We start from the raw sequence: 22,009 nt of genomic DNA, 5'->3' as shown, positions 1-22,009 counted from the left end.
CACTGCATTTATTTGTTGGCGCATCAAAATTTCATGAAACTCCAAACTGACTTAACTGTTGAGAATGTTTTCTTTGTAGCAAAATAACTTGTTGGTTTCAAAGTAACCTGTTGTAACATTCCTGTTGACCAAAGTCCAAGTTTTACCCCAAACCAACTCGATGAAACCAGGGGTAGTTTTCCACACAACACACTTCATACATCACAAATCTATTGTCATTATTATATGAATTAACAATATCATGCAATATCTCAATAAACAATTTAATACCTGAAGCTGTACAACAATAATTGATGACGTCATTGTCGCGTAATGGTGACGGAACATAATAATGGAATGAAAAAGGATATTAGGCTACAGTAGAAAGGCAAAATGTGTAGAAAACAGTGCATTGAGCTAATTTCACACAGATTGAGGTAGTGAGTGACGTCATGGGTTGCTATCTTCGTCATCATCGTTCTTATCCCACGTGATTTTGAGATGCGTCACAATGGCTTGCGTCATGCCCTCAATTGACCTTGAACGATCGTCGAGCGAAAGGAAGTTTCGTCTTAGGGACTTCACCCGGCTTTGAAGTTGGTCAAGTTTGGTTTCCATTTCCTCAAGTTTTGTCTGATGAAAACGTAACAATGGTCAGATGACACCGTAACAATGGTCAGATGTCAGCGTAACAATGACCAGATGACAAATATTACTGCACTACGTCATACATTTCACCTAATAAACAACCCTAGATTCAAAAAACACAAATTTACAAATTTTTTTAAGATGTTTAAACTATTAAGTTGGTAAGAATTCAACGGCTGCTGCGCCCCCAAATAGTTATGAAAAAATTAAATTTAGTAAATTTATTCACATATTTAAGAAACCTTACGTAGTGTATTTTTTTGTGAGTAAATTCAAATGTCCTGGTGAGAATTTTTAACTTACACCACCACTGCGTAAGTAGATGAATGTGTGTGAATATGTAAATTACCTTCTCAGGGTTCAGAGCTTCATTGATTGTTGAATAATTAAGGTTCTCCTCAGAGTAAAACCACTCCATGAATGCTGACCTCTTCCTGTACAGGTTTGGAGAAAAACTTCGGAATCTTCTCATCACCCTCTGTCTCATAAACTGAGGGAGGGTGTACTCAACATCCAGTGTTAGTTTAACCTGAAGGGTACGGGTTCAAATCCCACTTAAAGCGGTGAGAAATTAAAGGAAACGCCAGGAAGAATTATAAAATCCATAACAGTTGCAACATACCTCAGTAATTATTTAAAAATAACTATTTACATTATGTTTTCTAAAATCCCGTAACCAAATACGACCGTATTTCTAACCCTGCACTGACCTGCATGGCCAAACTTTCGAGCTCTGCGTTGTCTTGGACCCCTTTGATGTCATCTACGGCCAAACCGACCTGTAAAGTACAGAGGGTTGATGGTTCGAATCCCGCCTAGTGCACATTTAGATGCTTACCAGTAAGTTCATGATGATGATGCTCATTATGATAAGGAAGAATAGAAAGAGAATGTACGAGACGGCTCTGTAGTTCACCTACGTATATATGTGGAAGTAATACAAGATATTCATAATTTCCTTTCCATCGAATCGCAAATTATTTATAATTACCCTCCCTCTCATGGGATTTCTATGTACGAAAAGGAGCTTACTCCCTTGAATGTTCAAGTTTAGAAATTCCAAGCTAATATGCTGGACATATCAAGAAGACGTTTCAAACACAACTTTGTTCATCATCAGTGCTAATGCTGAATGACTAAGTCTGCTTAATATTCCCAACACCTCAACTTTACATTCTCCGAACCACAACGAAGTTATTTCACTCACAGTTGAGACGATGACAGTCTGACCATCCGCTCCCTCCTCAATCGCAGCAACCTCGGCGTTGAAAATTCCTTCAAACTCAAACTCTCCGATCATCATTACTGACGTCTTGATTACCGAATTCCACCATTGTCGAAACGCGTACTACGTCACAAACAAGAACAAACGTCACTGTTACGTTGCCCAGACTAAAAACACGTCAAGAAAGGTAAAAATTCCCACAAGTAATTTCGAATTTTAAACTTAATGTTTCGTCTTGATGTAAAGGAGATTGTTGTAAGATGTAATAAATTAACTCTGAGCGAAAGGTTACGGGTTCGAATCCCGGCGACTCCACAATCAACCAACCTGGTTTTGGAGCAAGCAGTGGAAGCTGAAGGCGAACCCGAATATGAAGAGGACGAAGACGACAAAGAAGGACATGAAAGTTCTGAGGACGTCGTTGAACATAAGTACGAATATCCCGAACCTGGGTAGGTTTTGGATGAACATGATTAAACCCATCCATGAGAGAAATACAGTGACCGCCCCAACCTGCCACTGCCACACCTGAAAACCACTTGTATTACAAACAGCCATACTGAATAACACTGAATAAAACTATGACTGATAAAAATAACATGTTCTGATTCGGACAACTACGCCCCTCTCATCCGTGATTGATGGCATTTTAACACTGCGGGTTTTCCAAAAAGTTTGGACGGGTCGGATACAAACCTCTCTAATCCCCAGGAAATTGGGTCCGGCTGAAGCTGGATAGTCAGAATACACAGTAAGTATTGCCATTATATAGAGGGAGAGTTCCAAAATGTTGGTCATACTTAAGATGTATGATAACTTCTGTGTCGTAATCTGATACAACTGCGTCATAATAGAAGAAATAATGTAAACAAAATGTTTGGTAAGTGAAACAACGTGGTGTTTGCAACATAACTTTACCTCTTTAAGCAAACTCAAACCAGCCAGTACAAGTATGATAATCTTCGCTCTGCTCCCCCATGTGGTGTAATTGTAACATTGTCCATAATTCGGTTGCGCTTGACTGATTATCGCCACGCATGAGGAGGTAACGTTCACAACGTCTGTTTAGAGGTTAAATCAAGTTCAGGGCAGCATATTATCACACAAGAATATAGAACACTGTTTCCATAACAACTAGCAATGTATATGAAAGTCACGGTCACGCTTTATTTAACAGCATACACCTTGTTGTTGCCACCTTGTGGTGGTTTTTACTGCACTCACCTATGGAATATGGCGGTGGCATCGTCAACATATACGAGTTGAATATCCCGAGGAACAAGAGGTAAGTGAGCAGGTTCACAACGTAAACAGCTCTACCGTAAGCTCTCCACTTGTGATTCAACAAGCTAACTACCAGCGGGTGGCGCAAGAGCTTCTCACGCTTCGAACGTACCTGCACATAGAAATCGTAAGTGTGGACATTCAAAATACATGACGTCACTCACCATGACGTATAGGGGATGATTTTTCTTGAGCAATGCGGAGTCACGTGTGTAGGGGATGGCGTCACGAACAATCAATCCGAACTCATCATAAACCTGTATCACGGAAATCATATGATAACATCACGAAAGCAGTTCGTCGTGAAACTTTTTTATAAAAACACTGCTGTTTTATTTATTACCATTTTACAAGGGTTTCCTAATAAACATAACTGCAGGAAATAAATATTTGATAACTTAAAGGACAAAACGAGGTCATGCAAACATAATAATGGACATTTAACAAAAAAAACGGAACCACCAGGTGTACAACTCCATCTTGCCATCCCATGGACGACATAATGCAAAATAATATTTATCATGATATTAAGCGAATTGCTTCTGATCCCATGAATTCCTCACACAATATTTGGATGCTGGTTAGTTTCAAGGTTTTCGGTTCAAATTAAAAAGTCGGAACATAGAAAACATAACCATGCAGTACCACAAACAACCAAAAATTCCCACTTTTTACCGAAAAAGTTGAGATGTCGTCTGCTGAAATCTGGCGCTGAGATTCAAATTTAATTAAAAGATTTCTTATCGATAACACGTTTAACAGGATATAAAACTCTCATTGAAATAATCGCTTTAGAAGAAATTATCATTGTGACGTAACCGTGAGGGTGTCACGCCGGATGGTGGACGAAACATTGGTTTCAACACTTTCGAAACTTAAGTGCCAGAAATGGAATTCCTATTAATTTACTATACATGGCAGCAAGACTAACATCAGATCTGCGCCAGTGGTTTTGTCTCTTTTAATCTTATTCCAATGACGCAATAATTTGATTTTTTAAAGATTGATTTTTTATTTTGCTCAACTTCCTGAAGGAAATAATTTTTTCTTACATAAAAAGCAAAACAATTTATCTCAGCGCAAATGTATATTCCAACATGGAAAGGCCGGTAAGCAACAAAATCCAACAACGTCATTGATGACGTCGCAATGACGTAATAGTTACCTTAAGGGGTAATTCGTTGAGGTTAAGGCTGACTTCGGACATTGTGTCGTCGGCTTCCAACCAGTTAGTGCAGGAAAATTCATCATCGAGAAATTCGTAATCGAAAGAAATCTGGTTGGATTTAAACCGTGTTGTGAGTTACTTTGGGAATTGCAATTATACTTTCATAACGATTTAAAAAGGAGTGGATGAAACGTCGTGAAAATAAGCCGTGACAACAGAATTTCTCCACAATTTGTTTGAATTTTCAACCTGATAATTTTTGTGTTCCGGATGCTTTCCGTTTCCTCTCATGCACTTTGTGAAAACCTCCTCCGCAACATCTGGCATCTTCCGGATCAACTTCCTCATCGGGGTGTGGATTCTCTCATCTGAATTATCACAAAATATTGTTTCAATAAAAAATCATGTTTTTTGGCCAAACTTACAAATATTTATAAAAGCCAGTGTTTGCGAAACAACAGCTGGGAAATAAGTGATGAAAAATAGTTGGTTTATGAAACGGTTAAAGGTCTTGGTACTAACATGAGTGCAAAACTGTGACCATCTGATATATTTTCAACACAAACTTGTTGTAAAACCCCCTCACGACAATATGTTGGTGAAAAGTTTGGCCGCTAAAACACTTCCACGCATTCAAGTATTCCGTGCGTAAGTTTATATTAATGTGGGCAAGCGTAATTTAAACCAAACTTGCCTGTTGTAAAATCTCTTGTTCGGTTTTTAAGAGCTTCGCGCCATTTCTCGTCTTCTAGAATAACTCGTGCGCATGGAGCGTGACCAGCATCGATCGCGAAGTCGAGGGCGTTCCTCCCATCAACAGATCTATGTGTGACGTCAGCTTTCCACCTGGATTCACAATTATTCCATAAAACTTAATCAACTTCGTGAAAGTTCATTAAAAAATCCCTCTCAACGCGATGGCATGTTTGGCCCATGTTAAATATAATGACGACAGTTTTCCGCCATAACTAAGCATTATTTTGCCCATAATCCTAAACTAAGGATTTGAACTTTTGTCGTTAAGTATTTCATGACAACATGTAATATCACCAAGTTGTTGTTGAAAGTGGTTTTATTACACTTTAAAGTTAAACCCAAACTGTTTTCGACTGAATCACTCAATCAAAACAACATCGACCTTGTCCAGTTTTAATCAGAAGATTTTTTACCATAAAAAAGAACGGAAACAAACCTGAGGAGGATCTGGACCATCTCCTTGTGTCCCTCCTGGCATGCAAGATGAAGAGGAGTTACCTTCCTCTTATCCTTGGGATCAACCGGGGAATCAGCTTCCAGGAGGACTTGAGCGGATTTGTGCATCCCAGCGAACGCACAACAATCGAGAGGCGTCCATTGTTTCGCGTTTCTGTTACGTCATAATTAGTATAAGGTGTCGATTTGTAAATAGTTTGCGGCATTGTGTTCGAATTCTTTTAAATTACTTTTTGTGTTCGGTTTCAACTCTATTGTGGGAGGGGAGGTAGGAGGCGGGACGAATTCCGGTAACCCACCTTGCCCCACACTGCTCCACATTAACCCACATCAACCCACACCGCCCCACCTTGCCCCGATGCTTCCTCCAAGCCTCACAAGCTCTCTGACCACGTGAATCTTCCCACTAAGAGCTGCAAGATGAAGAGGAGTATTTGCATTCTCATCATCATCATGTACGATCTCGTGTTTCCTCCCAACCAACTCCTGGACGATCTTCACTCTTCCGTTCTCCGAAGCAAGATGAAGAGGAGTTTGTTCATCCTCGTTCTTTGCATCTATCACTGCTCCCGCATCCAAGAGGATCTACGATAAATACATGGAAGTTACATCCAACATCGGATCAATGAGTTCACGATTGTTGGGGGGTCTTCCGTTACCTTGACAACGGCGAAATGACCTCTGAGTGCAGCGACATGTAGTGGCGTGTTATCATATCTATCCGTGACCTCGAGTAACCCCTTCCGAATCCTCTTGTTCTTCAACAATTCCTGTTCAGTAACAAATATGACGTCAAAAGAAACCCAACAGCATTAGGACCGAGTCATTATTTCGTCACAATACATATAACGTTAAATTGGAAGTAACACTACAATGATTTTTGGAAAGGCATCCACATTATTACGTCACAAACCTGTATAGCTTCGACTCTGTCTTCTTCCGCGCACTGGAATAGAACGCTTTTATCATTTTTATCCGTCGCCATCACGTTCGCCTTGTGTTTGAGGAGGACCGCTATCGTCTCAGAGTGTCCGTAGTTCGCAGCGATCAACAGCGCCGTAAAGTGGTCAGAATCGTGCAACTCTATCTTCGCGCCACTGTGACGTCACAATAAACAATTTGAATCGTACAACTCATAAAATACTCACAAATACAAACCTATTGAGAAGAAATTCGACGACTTGATAATGGTTGAATTGTGACGCAAGAATGAGGGGGCTGGACAAACTGTCGTCCCTGACATTGACCTTTGCCCCCTTCGCAATGAGAAGTTTAACAATTTCAAGGTGACCGTGTCTCGCAGCAAGATGTAGGGGAGTCTCCTTGTTGTTTCTCTGAGCGTTCAAAGCCTTCGAGTGTTCTGGGTGGGGAGAAAGTGTTGTAAGTTTGTTGTTGACAATGTAGCATGTCTCGATGGAATTAACCCCATTGTGTGGTAATAAACAACCCGAGCAGGAATGTTGAATCTTGAAATATAGTTTGTCGAAAACTTACGATTTTTGAGGCAAATATCGACGATATGTTGAGTGACCGGGAGATGACCGTTGTCTACAGCAAGGTGTAAGGATGTATTGCCATCGTTGTCATTCTCATCAAGAATGTCAACAAACCTAACTCCGTGACGTTTCGAGTAATTATCCAACAACAACTTGACGATCTGTGGTTAAAGTTGTGATGGTGATTAGTTCGCATGGAAATTTACCGAAATTAACCGACAAAAAGTAACTACCCGAAGAGGACACTAGGGGGCGTACAAGCAAAGTGAAAGGACCGTATATGAAAATGGGCGATTTTGAAGACAAAACCACTCAGAAAGTTTAGAAGGAAATTACATAAATATTGTTGAAATGCGAGGCATCCTCCACAGATTTATCGAATTCACAGAAACGATTTTCCTTACATAATTAAGCAGAACAAACTACTGTGAATCACTCCCTATTTTCCAACGAACAAATCGACGTCTAGGTCACGTGATCTTACTTCCAAATTTCCTTCGGCCGCTGCAAACTGAAGGGGAGTCCCCTTATCGTCATCAAGACATCTCACGTTCGCCCCCTCCTCAATCAGTATCCCAGCAACGTCCACGTGACCGTACACTGCGATGTGGAGTGGCGTCATTTCCTGTTTGTCCGTCGCCTGAATTTTAAGAAACTCGTGATTATTGTGTGTGTGTGGGGGGGGGGGTATTACTTTTTCATTAGTTCTCAGTGATTTTTGCTGCTGATGTAACTTATAATTACCACAAATTGTAATTACTGAAAAAAAATTCCAAATTGTTGAATGCTGGAATAATGTTAACATTCCAAAACTCCAGGTTGGTGACGACATCATCGGAAACAATCCGCACCCACACAATTACCCGGGTGAACTTACTTCGATAGAAACTCCAACGCACTGGATTAATCGTTTTGCACACGCCACGTTGCCACGAAGTGAAGCGTGATGGAGGGGGGTCAATCCATAGAAATCTTTTATGTTGACCCGAGCTCCTTGTTCGATTAAATATTCTAGAACTTGTCTGTTCGCTTCATCTTGAGCGCTGCTGTCTTCCTCACTGGATGTGTCGTTTGTCTGGATGGAAACACCGAAGGTTGAGGGTTCGAATCCAACTCGAGGGGTTTACGATGCAGTCAAGATATTTTAGTGATTACCATGGTTATAGGAAACCTCCTTAACATGAGGTCAACTTAACCTGGGGAATAATTTCAACAAAAGACAAACAGTGTCCATAGAAGTATTACGAACCGAGTCCGGAACTTCAATCCTCTCCTTTTTGGGTTTATATTTGGCCACAAGGTGGAGTGCAGTGACGTCATCCTCTCCTGGTGCGTGAATGTCTGTGAAAATAAAGCAAACGATTTGATTCCACATATAAGCTTCTTACTTCTGCAATCAATACATCGCTAATACGCCCAAGCCTTCGAAAAGATTCGTTCGCCAGGAATCATTACTGTTAACCCCGGGGTTCGAACCCGCAACCTACCAGCTCCCTTCTCCACCAACAACTTGCACATTTCCACATGGTTGTATCTTGCAGCATAATGGAGCGGTGTAAATTTATCTGCATCCCTTTTGTTCAACTTCTTTTTTGCTCTCGATGGAGTGAGAAGATTAAGAACAGTTCGCATCATTGTCATGTCGCCATCTCGAGCTATCTGTGACGTCACAATAGTGCGTGTTGTTTAATTCAGTAAGTGGTCCCGACGATAACTTTCGACAGTCGAATAAAAATGACGAAATAGAAATCATAAATTCTATCTTCAAGTCAACCTATCATGTGCCAGATTTTCTTTATTATTACGTCACACTGACCTGATGGAGGCTCTCCTCCTCTGCGACGATATTATCGAGTCGAATATCGTTGGCGATATGCACGCTGTCGAACTTAGCTGGCACGACTTGAAAGCTGAAAACAAAATTCATTAATTAGGTTTTATTAAAAATTGAGCAATAGAATCCTATTTTTGACCCACAATCGTAGCGTTCGAACAAAACAAACAACAAACGCCTCGCATTATAACGTCATAATGCCAGTTTGTTGTGTGAGGTTTGACTTAAGTAACGCGTGTGTTTTCTGACGAATCTTCAAAAAACGAACGAGGACGAAACGTTTGGAATCGAATAGATTCGTTGCATGGATGCAAAACCAGACAAACTATAACGAAAATAATTCCAAACCAATCTGTTGGTTCGATTGATCACGTGCTTAATACTTATATTCTGGAAATCATTTTGATCCTTCCATGAATATTGCGAACAAACGTGAAGCAGACAAAACGTACAACAAAAAATACATTCAGAGGTGGTTGAAATTAACATCCTGTTGACAGAATTAGGCTTGTAAGATCAAGTTACAAACTTACAAACAAATTAATTGGTGGCAAACACTCACTTGTTTCGTGTTCTCAGCATGGTTTGGTTTAAATTCCACCAAACATTATATTCCAAAACCTACATCTACCAAAACTAACGACATAATCTGTCAAAATTCACCAGTCGATTTGATCTAAGTATTACCTTTTCACTGCATTCTATGTGACACATATTCTAACACAGCATTTTATGCATGAGGAACACAATGAAAATGCAAAACTTCCGCCCAAACTTTCTATTTCAAACCGAAAAGTTGGAAAACAAGAACGTGACAAACAGAGATCCAGAATTGATTTCTACCTTAGCCCGATATCAAATAACTGAGCCGAACAATGAGGGGATTCCACTTCCATTGTTACGTAGCGTTCCTGTCACAAACGTTCCTTAGGATGTCCTAACGGCCACAACGATTCATGGTGAAGCCGTAACAAACACTGTGTTTTTGCTTGGGATTTGAGAGACTTGAACCGATGTCGGAATGTTTAACAACTGCTTACACGGGCACACGTAGTCAACACGAGGAAACTCCAAATTATCATGTCAGGGTTTCTCCACAAAATCTACCACGCAAACCCATACCTGTGGTAGGGACGGGGCAGACTTCCATCTAACGAACTCCTAACCGACGAACCCGGGCTTGGTTCGTTTGCTGCAAATGACGTCATCAAGTATGACGTCCCGTTCTCCCCTGAAGCCTGTGCGATGGAACAGTTTTGGAATAATGAGTAAACGAAGTTACATTTTTACTTCTTTTTGAAAAAGTTTTTGGAGCAAGAAATAACTTATGAGACATGAAACTACTCCTCTATCAGTCAAGAGCACACACTGACATTAGCAAAGTAACCAGTGTAAACAGAACCATTACATTAGGGACACAAGGCAAGTAATTACTGAGGAGACATCACTCATAGCTGGTTAATCACTGTGTCTATCTAACACAGTAACAACATGCTAGTTTGTTGCTTACAAATTGTTTCTGGATAAATTTATGGAAAGTGTAATTAAATTATTTCCAACTCGGAATATGTTTTCATGCATTTTGCAAGTTGTTGTTGTGGTTGAAAAAATGTGATTTTTACCAAGTTTTTTTGTTCATCGCTTGGAGAGATTCTGTTTGACATTTCTTCAGCTTTTTCCCCTTCATAAAAACAAAATATATGAGAAAATATGAATGTTAACAAACTAGATTAACTGCACATATTTTGGAGGGTAACATTATTTAACACCTTTGTCTTTTAAACCAACATTTTTCACAGTCAACTTTGAGATATATACAAAGAATTGTGCTATTATAGAACAAGTTTTAAGTTCTGTCAACTATAGAAAACATTTGCCTACACAGTACACACCTTTCACATGTGGTCATAATAAAGAAACAGAAAAATTTAAAACTAAAATGATACATTGTTACACATAATTAGTAGAATATATGTAAACAACACAACAACATGTTAAACAACTTACTTTCTTGTGATAGCAGATCTGAGTAATCAGTGACGTTACCAGGCAACTCTCCAGCTTCTTCATACAAGGCTTGACCAGATGCTGAGGAATTGTTCATGGCAAACTATATGTGGGGCCCTGTGCCTGTTACACACCATGCATTGAACAAATTGTGTCATCATATCATATTTACACGGATACAACAATGTAATCATGTGGGTATTGACCAAACAAAGCTCAAAATTGGTGCTTACAATATATTTTATTCAAATTCTGCTATAGGCTGAACAAATCTATGGCTTTTTAACAGCTATAGTTAAGTAGTGTTGTATACTGATTGTAAAACCCTTTTTATAGCATGAGCACTCACCAGCTACTACTATGTGCCACAAAATACTATAAAATATATTTTATAAGTAGTGTCTAAGATCACAACCATTGCTTGCTTTTAACACGAAACGTTTTGCATTTAACAATACAAATTCTTCACACCAGCTAAAAGCAAAATTGCTCTTTAAAACAGATAACCTTCAAACATTTAACCAACAAGGCTTTAAACCAAACACACTGAAAAGTGATCTCATGACACCAACTATATTTTCCAAATCACCTCACGTAAATTACGCAGATCCTTTAGCACGTACCACGCCAACTTGGGTGAGTCAATAGTTTCCTGCAAAACGGAAAGCAAACATTCATCCTCATTAAGTAAACAAACCACACAAAAAAACGTTCCACACGTAAATAAGTTTCAAAGGAATTCTAACCTAACCCCAAAAATATTGACTGTTGTCACGGAAATATTAAATATATTGAATCTTACACTAGAAAGGAATTATTAATCATGTTAAAACACTTTGTTTTCATTAATATTTGATGTATGTTTACGCGAAAAACGTCACCAACCTTCTTTAATATTAATAATGATCGTTTGGAACGAGGAAAAGAGCCCAATAATGCAGTTATATCCTTACCTGTTGTTAACACCCTTGAGGCATATCGCGAGCACGAATTATGACGTCACAGTATGTATGCAATCTGACGTCACAAGCTTCCTCACTTTAAATACCAGTTATTGTTGTGGATATCTTTCGTCACCAAAGGTGATGTCAGTTTGTTTTGTCACGCTTGAATAAATTAAAGAGGTAGCTACAATTTTATTTTCCACTGATATTTGTTGCAAATAATGATGACTTCATGGAATCAACTTTATTTCAACGCCACTTCTTGACATAGGTGGAAACTTCAGTCAATTTTACAAAAACCCTGTGTCAAAACGCAATTTTTTTTGAAAAGTTTTACTAAACAAAAACGTTTTAAGTTCATGTAAATAAATAAATTGTGTGTGAACACAAGGCATTTGATATTGTGGATGTCAAATTAGTCAAAACCCTTTTCTGTTGAACATTATCATGTAAATGATTGATATGTTTAGGATTGGAATATTTCCAATGTCAGAATGATAAATATAAATGTTAAAATCACTTAAATTACATGCATAGATTTAATATGACAATATAATGCAGATAGACAACAACATGTCTATGTTCATCTAATGTGTCAGTTTTTAAAACATCAGTCTGGCTTGTGACAATTTATTTGAAAAAGCACAAGCAAAAATAAATATTTTAAACATTACCTCAAATATTGCAATAACATAAAAAATAAAAACATTGATTACAAAATTATTCCTTAAAGAAGCTATTGATCAAAATGTCTGCTGCCATGCCAGGAGTAATATCTCCATTTTCAACAAGTCCGATAACCAAAGGTAGTTGTTCAATTATGGATTTGTGCAATTTAAACTTGGACAAAATGTTGCTTTGAATATGGTTCCACATCCATATCTTCTTCTGTAACTTCCTTATTTCAAAAAATTGATTTGTTTCCATCATAGCACCATGAAACTGAAGCATAAGTTTCCAAACATCTTCGATACCTTCATTGTGGATTGATGAAATCCTTTTTACTCTGGGTCTCCACTCCTTGTGTTTGCGAGGGATGAACTTCAAAGCACTCACATATTCCGTTTGTATTTTCCTTGCAGCCGGAAGCAAATCACCATCGGCTTTGTTGACCAAAACCAGGTCACATGACTCGATGACACCTCTCTTCAGACCCTGCAGCTCATCGCCACCCGCTGGTGGGATTATCAAAACAAACAAATCGGTCATGTCGGCAACTCGTACCTCGCTTTGGCCCACCCCCACTGTCTCAATGATTGTGACATCATAACCAGCACCTTCACATAATAACAAAGCTTCTATTGTGTTTCTTGCCACCCCACCAAGTTCACCCCTGCTTGGAGAAGGTCGAACGTAAGCATTTGGTTCAGTTGATAACTTGGTCATTCTTGTTTTATCGCCTAGCAACGAACCACCAGTTCGGCTCGACGAGGGGTCAACTGCCAACACAGCAACTTTAAGGCCAAGTTCTTCAGCCAAATACATCCCAAATATTTCAATAAAAGTGGATTTTCCTGCTCCCGGTGGCCCGGTGATCCCAATGCGAAGATTTGTCCTTGGAAGAAGGTCATTATCCAGTTTAGGGATTTTCTCCACTTGCTCCAATCTCCTCAAAACCATTTGCAGTAAAATTTGTGACATGAACTTTTTAGTTTCATTACTTGACTCAACAAGGGTGATGGCCTCAGCTAAACATGCTCGGTTGCCATTGGTAACTCCATCAAACAATCTCCGAATGGTTTTCTGTTCATATGACTCCCGAGGAAAGTAGGTTTTTAGTTTCTCATGACTTCTTAGTGTTTCAATGTCAAATGGTCTGGATGACGAAACGAAGCTTCGAGGAAAACAACTTTCCCGCTGGAAATGCACAAACAGTGCTCTTGTTTTCAGCAAGGCATTTATCATAACTCCTACTTTGCATGGAACAGGTATAAAATGTGACGTATTTTGGCTTTCCCCGATTTGTATATCATGAAATTAATACTGCTTTGATCAACGAAATTACAGATGTATCTTCTACTATTTTACTAATACAAAATGACACAACAATCATTCAAATTTGTGATATTTTCGTTCTCGCCCCAAAACTTTCATTTGTTTGTTTTCATTTACCAGGTTTTTGACGTCACGTTTTGTCTACGCAAAACCAATCAACCGTAACAACGCCGGTTATAGAAATATTAACATAACTTAGTGGTTTATTTAACGCATTTAAAATATATAATAAATAAATAAAAAAAAAATTCCGCAAATTTAACAATTAAAAACATAAAATAGAAACAAAAGACATTTGAAAGAACAAGCAAGACATCAAAGTTCATTCAACGCTTTCTTGTCGAAATTATGAAACAACCCAGGATTGAATTTCCGAGTTTTCTGAACCTGCGAAAATCTATCACAACAAAAAAACAAAGAGTCATCCAAATTAACATGACTCAACCAATCAGTTACTTGCTGGGAGTTTTTCGCAAACCGAACACAAGAATATTCTCGTCTCCCTTGTAGCACGTGGACAGGAATGGGGCTACGTACGTCATACACGTATACCTGTTACGTCACAAAGGTTTACAAGAAGCAAAACACATGACCAGGATAGTTACCGATTTCTCATGGGTTGTCGTGGCAACAAAACGTCCACATGGACTAACTGTGACGTCACACTTGGACACACATGGGTGATGGAAGAATTTGCGAACGCAACTTAAACAAAAATTGTCATATTATTATTAATACGTAATTCAATTACGTATAAACTAGAAAAACAACTACTTTTTAATTCTGACATCCCAGAGTTTAATCCCATCAGCGGGAGCTGAAGTCACGAATTGATCGCACGAAGAACTTGAATAAATTGACGAACCCTGTCGCATACAGTAACATAATCAACACATTGTGACGTAATAAATATATGATGTTACCGTAAAAAGTCGAACAGTGTGGGGCGCCCTTGTGTGGGCGTCGTTAAACGTGTGCACGTACTCACACCGGTTCATGTCAAACACGCGGAGAGTTCGATCCGAAGCCCCGCACAAAATTGCATCTGTTGAAAAAAATAGAGATTGACGCTCATTCCTGCTTCTCTCAAAACACTGAGTGTCAACCTGATACGAACTTATCAGGAGGTTTAATTACTGTGACCTCATGTAACCTCATTTCACTCACAGGAAAACATGTTATTGGCTGCCGCTACACACGTGATCGACTGCACGTCGCTGATTGGATAAACCCCCGCCACTTTCTGTTTGCCTTTGTTTAAATACCTGCAAAGAGAAAACGTCTTTACAAAATTACTACTATGACGTAACCGGTACTTCACCTCTTTACGTCATCCCTTGGTCCATCGTGCAACAAGTACTTATGTAATAAAAGGGAATTCCCCAAAGCAGAAAGAATGAATTTGTCGAGGTAGTAGAACTGCGCATGCGCGAGATCCTTGCATTTCTGAACATGAGTTTATGAGGTTGTGGGTTCGAATCCCACCTTAGAGACAATCATACCTGTTTTTGATCCTTGCTCTGCGGTTCTACTAAAAACGATAGAGGGGATTCCCCGCTGAAGGGAAACTCCCAAAGTTTAACATCACGATCGGGCGAGTACGTCATGATAAGGTCGCTCTGATTGGCCCAGCAGCAGCCAATCACAGGTTTGTTGTGGCCTTAATATAAAGTGTGGTCAATGCGGAAGATAAGTGACAAAGTACATCCAACGAACCTGAAATTACTTTGCCATTTTTAACGTTGCTAGGAAACGGAAAGCGCGCGATGCGAATTGTTGCGTCACTGAGACCAAACGCGCAGTGATCATTACTATCTGTAAAGATTATTTAACTACAAAGGAATATTTTGATAAACCTTCATTTAGATTTTACCATTTATGGCGATGCACTTCACCAATGCTGGTGTTTGGCTGATGTTTTTAATTGGTTGAATTAAAACCTGGTTTGACCAATCAGGTGCTTCGTTGAATGGTGTTGGTTGAATTGGAATTTTTATTGGTTTGTGATTGGTTGATTTGGATTGTTTGGCGGATGAAGTTTGTGGTTTGAACATTTTCCTTCTGTTGTGAAAACAATTTATTAAATCCAATATTCTCATTTCAATGTTGACTTTGTTCGCCACACAAACAATACTGACCTTGGCTGTGCAGTGTAGCCAGAACTTTTCACTTTCTTTTTAAACGTCAATGACTGGTCACTTGGTGGCGCACTTTTGTTTGATGACTTTACTTGGATTGAGAGAGGGGAGGATTTCAAAATAGGATCACTGCAAACAACGCAAATCCTGATTCATAATTTTACTTTATTATCAGAAAAGAACGAACCAGGATAACACAGTGAGATTTGTGGATTCATCTTCATCAAGCGGAAACCAAATGGAATAAAAAAATATTTTGTTCTCCAATATGTGACTCAACGCACAGAACATCTTCAAACAAATTAAGAAATAAAAATAATTTTATACTGAACAAGAAAGTTTTGTAAATTCACACTGTTTCACACAAACATTAAATTTCTTGTTACTTTTTTATTTCCTTCATAAAATTTGGCATCCTTCGCAACAAGAAGTCCAACTTCGAAACCAGGAAAGCCAGAAACTTGAACGTTGTGATTGGAGAAATTAATGTGAAATAATGCACGCTCTGTTGCACAAACTACATGGGTTGGGTGGACAAATCTACGACAAAAAATCAACAGTTATCATGAACTTTTACATAAATTCAACAAAAAAGTTTTAATTATAATATTTTCACTGCTACCAGGCTGCAAAATAATCCTACTCACCCATCTAGTTCAGGATCCAGTTGGTTGACATAAGTGATATCTAAGACTTGACCATTGGAACCACCACCTAAACAGCAGTAGATGTGGAACAATTTTACTAAGTTAATGTCGGTGACTTACCGGCTTGGGTAGAATTTGGAAAAGATCTTTGAAATCTCTCGTCCAAATCTACTTTCATATTTTCCTGGAAACTCTGCAATTTCTTGCAGTAAATAAATTCCTGGACCTTCATAACATTGACAATGTCACAACAAGTTTATTTTTATATCAACAGCATCACACTCACCACGGCGGTCGATGAACCAACAACAATCCTCATGAAATCATAGCTAACAGCTAAACAAATCAAACTACAGCCTAGAAAACAAAATTAATCAAAAAATTAACCAAATGACCAACCTTGATGTTCACAAATGTTTTTGAAATCTTGTAAGATGGAAAATGGCAGATTGCAGAGTAAAACATTTCACAATAAAAGCAAATGTTTTTTGGAACAAATTTAAGTTAAAATCTCACCATGGGCGTTTTGTTTTTTCCAACATTCAATTTTTTCACCAAATTCCCACAAACTCAAAGATCCAGAATATGAAGTCATTACAAAACATGGATTTTTAAGAAATTCAACACATGAAATATTTTTTATCGGGACTTCCTGGATAACCTGATAATGAAGCAGAATTGTCATCAATATCCAGGGAAATATTTGCTTGTAAAATTTCATCCAATTCAAAATGACTTTTTAACCTGTTTTATATCAATATCGTGAATCTGCACATGTGACCCAAATATTAAACAAACATATTTTTCATTTGATGAAATTGACGTCGGTGTTTCAGACAATGAAGAAATAATGTGTCCTCGAATAACCCCTCCTGTGGAACAAAGAAGTTTGTGGGTTGATTATGACATCACAATAAAACTTGACAAAGTAAAGTACAGAATTGGAATCAAATTACAGAAACAAACTTTCAATAATGCGGTACGTTTTGTATCTTCACCTGATGCAAATGCATCTGTTACTTCTTCTATCACCCACTCAATGAGATAATCACCAGATGCAGAAAACAGATATCTTTGCTTGAACCCAAATGCAACAGCTGTTACCACTTGGTGGTGCCCTTTCAGAGGAATAACCTTGCGCAAATACACAAAAAAACTTTTATTTTTTTAGTTTTAGAAACAAGATATGACATTAGTTTGTATTTTCTACATATTTGGTCTACATGTTTAGAGAAGTGAATGTTGAACCATCAACTGTAAATTAGACGTAACTCACACATGATGATGATATTTCGTGTAGAAGAACATCACATTGATTGGACAGGGCAACCCATTCAGCTGAAACATCATAAACGGTTGAGTTCTCACATTTAAACTCGCCCACAACCGAAATATCCATTAGCGGGAATTTGCAAAAACAACTTTATGTTTCTTTTCTCCAAATAGTTAAATCTGCCGTATTGTGATTTCAAAAGTTTGGAAAATTAACTTTTACGGAATCAGCCTGCCCGGTTACCGCGCAGTCATGCGAAACAAGGTGGTGATCAAGCATGACGTGTTTAGTGAGGCGTTAAACCAACTCACAAATACAATTTTTTACGCTTTACGATTTCTGAATGTTTTAAGAAACGGAAAACAACAAAATTATGAATAAGGGAAAGCAAGATCGTAATACAGGGTTTGGTTTGTCATGAAATGCAGTCGTGTGTAACGACTTTGTAACAAGGAAATGGCCGCTTTTACAATTCAACAAAGTTCAGTTTGTTCATTAAAGATTACATGCAAGATATTTATAGCAAGATGGCAAAAGCATTATTACGTTTAAATCAGTTTCCTATCAATTTATCTGCAACAGGAAACGCGTATCAATCTACTTTCCGCAGCATCACAATATCTTCGCTAGGTTAGCACTGTAGAACTCCAGCAGCGTATTAGACAGGGGACAATTACCTTGGTTTGGTCACCACAACTTGACAGCAGGTTTTATCCGGTGTTTGTAAGAGGGTTCGTGAGGTTTAATTCTCAATAAGATACAACTGGAAGCGATATTTTGGAAGTTTTGCAGTACTATGGTAAGGTAATCACAATCCATAGTGGACCAGTTTTGTATCTGCTGAGTCTGATATTTCCGCACATAACTTTTCGTGGGTTGAATGGACGAGCAGTCATGCGGAAACGGTGTCTTTTACATTTCAGTTGAGGCGTGTGTTGTAAAACACCAAACTTTAAAATCCCGTGTTATTGAAACACCAAGTTTCAAGATACTAGAATTACGTGAAATGTTGGCGTTAAAAATTTGCTGGCTTGTGTTATGCTACGTTTCCTTGGCAACGAGTAACATTGACCTTCCATTACGTCACAGAAACATTTTGTATCATCAGCGACCTTCGGCCCGTCAAACTCATGATGACGTAAGAATTGTTTTCGTTACCTAGTTTCCTTGACAACATGATTTGCATTTAGGGGTTCGGTGAATCCCCTAAATGTTGGGGTTATGAAGGCGAGTGCGAGGACAGGTATGAACCGAACTGGCCCAACGCATGTCATCAACATAAACAGTGGAGGTTCTGGGAACAGGTGATTACGTCATTGAGTGTGACGTCACTGTCTTGTAAAACTTAGTTTTAAATGTCGTAGCGTAAAGTAATGATGACGTACACATTTGTTGACGTAAGAGGTTGTTGCAGGGAGACTTTGGATGGTTGAGAAGTCGTTTGGACGAATTAAACAAAATACAGATATGTAATTCCTATGAGGGCTCGTCCTTGAATTGCACAAAGTAAGTAGGAATAACGTGTCGTGTAAATACGTTCCGCTCAATGTACTATTAAATAAGTGCTTGTTGATGCATTTTGGGATTACCGGTTACGAAGACTTATTGTAACTGACACCGGTTGCATGACCAGATTCAGTATCTCTCAAGGCAACGTCACAACATTATTGAACAGATCAAATGTTGGTGCAAAGTTGGTTTTCTTCAAACGTGTTTCAAATCTTTTACAGGTGGCTTCAATTTTGTCAAGGTCGGCACATTTACATGGACTTGAGAGGTTGGAAACCACGTGAGTTTCACCCGAAAGAATTATTTTCCCGCGGTGAAATTGGCGGGAAATGCCACGTGGATGTCAATAAGTTAAAAGAACAGCGATTGGCGAATCTCGATGGAGGTTTAAGATCTTGGTAAATATTCATATTAATTTATTTGAATTGAATTTTTTGACGGGAGCTGATGGAAGGAGGAAAAGGCTATTTATTGTCTGTGTTACGAATATTCACATTGGGATAATGTCGCCTTCAGGGTTTGAAGTCGAGATTAACTTTAAACGGTTTCTATTGGAAAATTCGACCCAATCACCTCTGGGCAGCACGCTTTTAAACTCCCCGTGGAAATCAACTTTTCTGTGAAGACTAATTTCATCCATGAAATATTTTGCAGGTTTTTGGAACTTCAAGAGTTCACCGAGATTCAACACACAGACAATAACTCGTATTGTGACGTGACAATCGAGAAGCCTGTTGTAATGATGAAGTTAGACCAGGGAGAGAATATGTATCACCACATGTGTGATTATCTCAATTTATATTTGTCTCTGCATCTAAACGGATCGATCGATTTTAACAAAGATTTCCAGGTTGTGCACTGGGATTGGGTGAGTTTTCATGACGACCATCCACATTGTTTGAATAAATTGTAGTTTGCAAACTTTTAATGTATGCGGGTTTCTTTGCGTTTTGTTGTACGACATGAACTCGCAGAAGCAACATAAGTTCTACAACTTTCATTCAAATGGATCGCGCGCTTCTCTTTTCAGTCGCAACGAACTTACTTCGATATGTTTCACGAATCATGGGATGCATTCACGAAACACCCGATCATAAATATTCGTGATTGGGAAGGAAAGCGAGTTTGCATGAAATCTGTGATATTTTCATTTCTGCCGAGGATGATTTTTGGTCTTTTCTACAATCTTCCTCTGGTAATCGAACCATTGTTATCTTCTGGTTTCACTTCTACGTTTTCTATGTTCAATGGACTACGTATGTTAAACAACAATCTTATACTTGAGTAACATAGGCTGCATCTGACCACGTGAAACAAGACTTGAATATTTGGATAAATATTAAGATATCGAAAAAATTACTCAGACATATTTGACGTAAATTGGGTTCTTCCGAAAAAAACAATGCACTTTGACATAGCTGGATTGTTCGTCACAATCAACAGTTCTTACCATGGGAGCTCAAATTATGGCGCGTCAAAATGGCTGACAACTGTTACCCAACGTTGGACAGCTGTGTGGATAATTACAAGTATTTCTAACCTACAGGTAGATGAGTGCCAAGGTTCAGGAATGGTGAAATCTTTCAACAAATTTTTCCTTCATCGGATGAACATAGAACAGGTGACCTTGATTGACCTTTCGCGAAGAAGGTCACGGCATACTCTTCGTTGTGACGTAATAATGACATTTGTTCTAGGTTCCGCCCAACAAAGAAAAGATACGAGTAACGTTAATGTCGCGGAAGTCGTACGATCGCCCCTTCGCTCATCCGATGTACAGAAAAGTGGTAAATGAGGATGAGCTTGTCGCGGTTTTACGAAGTTTCGACGATTTTGAAGTCCATGTACGGGTGGAAGTTGTTCGGTGTTGTGAAAATGTGAAGGTTTTTTGACTTTTCATTAATTGAGGTTGAGGAATTCAAGCATGACGACTCAACGTTTCGTGAGCAGTTGACCGTGACGAGTAACACAGACATCTTGATCGGAATGCATGGGGCCGGTTTGACTCACCTACTGTTTTTACCTGATTGGGCCGTAGTGTTTGAATTGTAAGTGGCGATTTGAAGGTCGTGGGTTCGAACCCCGCGTTTACCAGGGCTGTTTGTCAGTTAACGGTTGTTATATTTTGTTACAACTTACATTCTGATTGTTTACACAGATATGATTGTGACGCAATATGCTATCGCGATCTCGCCCGACTTCGTGGTATACGTCACATGACGTGGCGAAACAGAGACAACATGACTCGTCACGATGGGGACGAGTCGCAATCGAGTAACCCGAGATATTGGAACTACTCGTTTAACCCTTCGGAGTTTCGCGAGTTAATCCTGCAAGCCAGAGCCATGTTATTTTCACATAAAGTATTTGGCGGGTCTGCTGCCGCAGGACATTATGAACTCTAGTGTCACGTGATTACTGTAGTCTGCTGTCAACTGTGACGCAATAGAAACGTTTGATTCGTCAAAATGTGTGGTTTCTTACCGCGGCTTGTGGTTCAACGTAAAAAAACAAATGACTCGTTTAGTTTGTTTCTGCCTTGAAAAATCTACTTTCTGAATTCGTTAAAACGAATATTCAAGTTCTGCTTTGGCCAGAACCTTTCGTGTTTTTTAATTTACGCGTGACTTCATACTTAATTTTAACTCTT

The 22,009-nt window shown here is 38.8% G+C and overlaps 4 protein-coding genes across 6 annotated transcripts; 1 reads left to right on the top strand and 3 right to left on the bottom strand.

Annotated features, from left to right (window-relative positions):
- Positions 1 to 197: 197 nt before the first annotated feature.
- LOC145917764 (transient receptor potential cation channel subfamily A member 1-like) lies at positions 198 to 11,947 on the bottom strand. 3 transcript variants are annotated; one of them, XM_083003040.1, is made up of 30 exons: positions 11,807 to 11,947; positions 11,443 to 11,505; positions 10,854 to 10,976; positions 10,469 to 10,527; positions 9,969 to 10,084; positions 8,829 to 8,922; positions 8,500 to 8,671; positions 8,262 to 8,353; positions 7,890 to 8,087; positions 7,497 to 7,652; positions 7,011 to 7,173; positions 6,675 to 6,876; positions 6,430 to 6,613; positions 6,176 to 6,286; positions 5,866 to 6,101; positions 5,497 to 5,670; positions 4,999 to 5,150; positions 4,554 to 4,672; positions 4,302 to 4,412; positions 3,812 to 3,847; positions 3,301 to 3,393; positions 3,077 to 3,248; positions 2,771 to 2,913; positions 2,549 to 2,692; positions 2,180 to 2,380; positions 1,835 to 1,975; positions 1,466 to 1,543; positions 1,338 to 1,406; positions 977 to 1,156; positions 198 to 612 (listed from the first exon to the last, which is right to left on the bottom strand). In XM_083003040.1, the coding sequence occupies exons 3-30, from the start codon at positions 10,948 to 10,950 to the stop codon at positions 430 to 432; spliced, it is 3,876 nt and encodes a 1,291-aa protein (XP_082859166.1). In that variant the 5' UTR covers positions 10,951 to 10,976; positions 11,443 to 11,505; positions 11,807 to 11,947; the 3' UTR covers positions 198 to 429. The 3 variants fall into 3 exon arrangements, with proteins under 3 accessions (XP_082859166.1, XP_082859167.1, XP_082859168.1); XM_083003041.1 differs by having other exon boundaries at positions 11,739 to 11,808; XM_083003042.1 differs by lacking the exons at positions 9,969 to 10,084; positions 10,469 to 10,527; positions 10,854 to 10,976; positions 11,443 to 11,505; positions 11,807 to 11,947 and adding an exon at positions 9,409 to 9,497.
- A 256-nt stretch (positions 11,948 to 12,203) lies between these two features.
- On the bottom strand, positions 12,204 to 13,798 carry LOC145898186 (methylmalonic aciduria type A homolog, mitochondrial-like). Its single transcript, XM_082986620.1, has one exon. The coding sequence runs from the start codon at positions 13,700 to 13,702 to the stop codon at positions 12,518 to 12,520; it is 1,185 nt and encodes a 394-aa protein (XP_082842746.1). The 5' UTR covers positions 13,703 to 13,798; the 3' UTR covers positions 12,204 to 12,517.
- Positions 13,799 to 13,822: 24 nt separating this feature from the next.
- On the bottom strand, positions 13,823 to 18,075 carry LOC145898175 (WD repeat-containing protein 27-like). Its single transcript, XM_082986609.1, has 20 exons — positions 17,854 to 18,075; positions 17,576 to 17,711; positions 17,322 to 17,449; positions 17,094 to 17,238; positions 16,864 to 16,934; positions 16,698 to 16,803; positions 16,578 to 16,644; positions 16,317 to 16,470; positions 16,118 to 16,221; positions 15,931 to 16,059; positions 15,666 to 15,853; positions 15,509 to 15,607; positions 15,295 to 15,452; positions 15,114 to 15,238; positions 14,960 to 15,057; positions 14,716 to 14,837; positions 14,567 to 14,658; positions 14,398 to 14,497; positions 14,249 to 14,344; positions 13,823 to 14,189 (listed from the first exon to the last, which is right to left on the bottom strand). Exons 1-20 carry the CDS (start codon positions 17,974 to 17,976, stop codon positions 14,139 to 14,141), a joined length of 2,292 nt encoding a protein of 763 aa, XP_082842735.1. The 5' UTR covers positions 17,977 to 18,075; the 3' UTR covers positions 13,823 to 14,138.
- A 703-nt stretch (positions 18,076 to 18,778) lies between these two features.
- On the top strand, positions 18,779 to 21,902 carry LOC145895714 (EGF domain-specific O-linked N-acetylglucosamine transferase-like). The gene is made up of 10 exons (XM_082984503.1): positions 18,779 to 18,988; positions 19,041 to 19,154; positions 19,265 to 19,356; positions 19,581 to 19,757; positions 20,014 to 20,227; positions 20,390 to 20,554; positions 20,906 to 20,980; positions 21,057 to 21,203; positions 21,268 to 21,407; positions 21,518 to 21,902. The coding sequence occupies exons 1-10, from the start codon at positions 18,857 to 18,859 to the stop codon at positions 21,762 to 21,764; spliced, it is 1,503 nt and encodes a 500-aa protein (XP_082840629.1). The 5' UTR covers positions 18,779 to 18,856; the 3' UTR covers positions 21,765 to 21,902.
- Positions 21,903 to 22,009: the final 107 nt, after the last annotated feature.

This window comes from Ascidia mentula, chromosome 1 (genome assembly GCF_947561715.1).
Source record: "Ascidia mentula chromosome 1, kaAscMent1.1, whole genome shotgun sequence".
Classification (NCBI taxonomy): domain Eukaryota; kingdom Metazoa; phylum Chordata; class Ascidiacea; order Phlebobranchia; family Ascidiidae; genus Ascidia; species Ascidia mentula.
The sequence above is the reverse complement of the archived record's forward strand: the minus strand, read 5'-3'. Positions and strand labels throughout refer to the sequence as shown.

Excerpts from the sequence above, each read along its gene's own strand:
- LOC145917764 (XM_083003040.1), bottom strand. The coding sequence starts at position 10,950 with ATGAACAATTCCTCAGCATCTGGTCAAGCCTTGTATGAAGAAGCTGGA. Across the intron at positions 8,672-8,828 it reads AGGAGGAGAGCCTCCATCAG|ATAGCTCGAGATGGCGACAT; the intron begins GTCAGTGTGACG and ends GTGACGTCACAG. Across the intron at positions 5,151-5,496 it reads ATGGTCCAGATCCTCCTCAG|GTGGAAAGCTGACGTCACAC; the intron begins GTTTGTTTCCGT and ends TTGTGAATCCAG.
- LOC145898186 (XM_082986620.1), bottom strand. The coding sequence starts at position 13,702 with ATGATAAATGCCTTGCTGAAAACAAGAGCACTGTTTGTGCATTTCCAG.
- LOC145898175 (XM_082986609.1), bottom strand. The coding sequence starts at position 17,976 with ATGGATATTTCGGTTGTGGGCGAGTTTAAATGTGAGAACTCAACCGTT. Across the intron at positions 15,058-15,113 it reads CCAAGGGATGACGTAAAGAG|GTATTTAAACAAAGGCAAAC; the intron begins GTGAAGTACCGG and ends TTCTCTTTGCAG. Across the intron at positions 14,190-14,248 it reads TTGCGAAAAACTCCCAGCAA|ATTTTCGCAGGTTCAGAAAA; the intron begins GTAACTGATTGG and ends TTGTTGTGATAG.
- LOC145895714 (XM_082984503.1), top strand. The coding sequence starts at position 18,857 with ATGTTGGCGTTAAAAATTTGCTGGCTTGTGTTATGCTACGTTTCCTTG. Across the intron at positions 20,555-20,905 it reads TTTTCTACAATCTTCCTCTG|GTAGATGAGTGCCAAGGTTC; the intron begins GTAATCGAACCA and ends TCTAACCTACAG. Across the intron at positions 21,408-21,517 it reads TGGGCCGTAGTGTTTGAATT|ATATGATTGTGACGCAATAT; the intron begins GTAAGTGGCGAT and ends TTGTTTACACAG.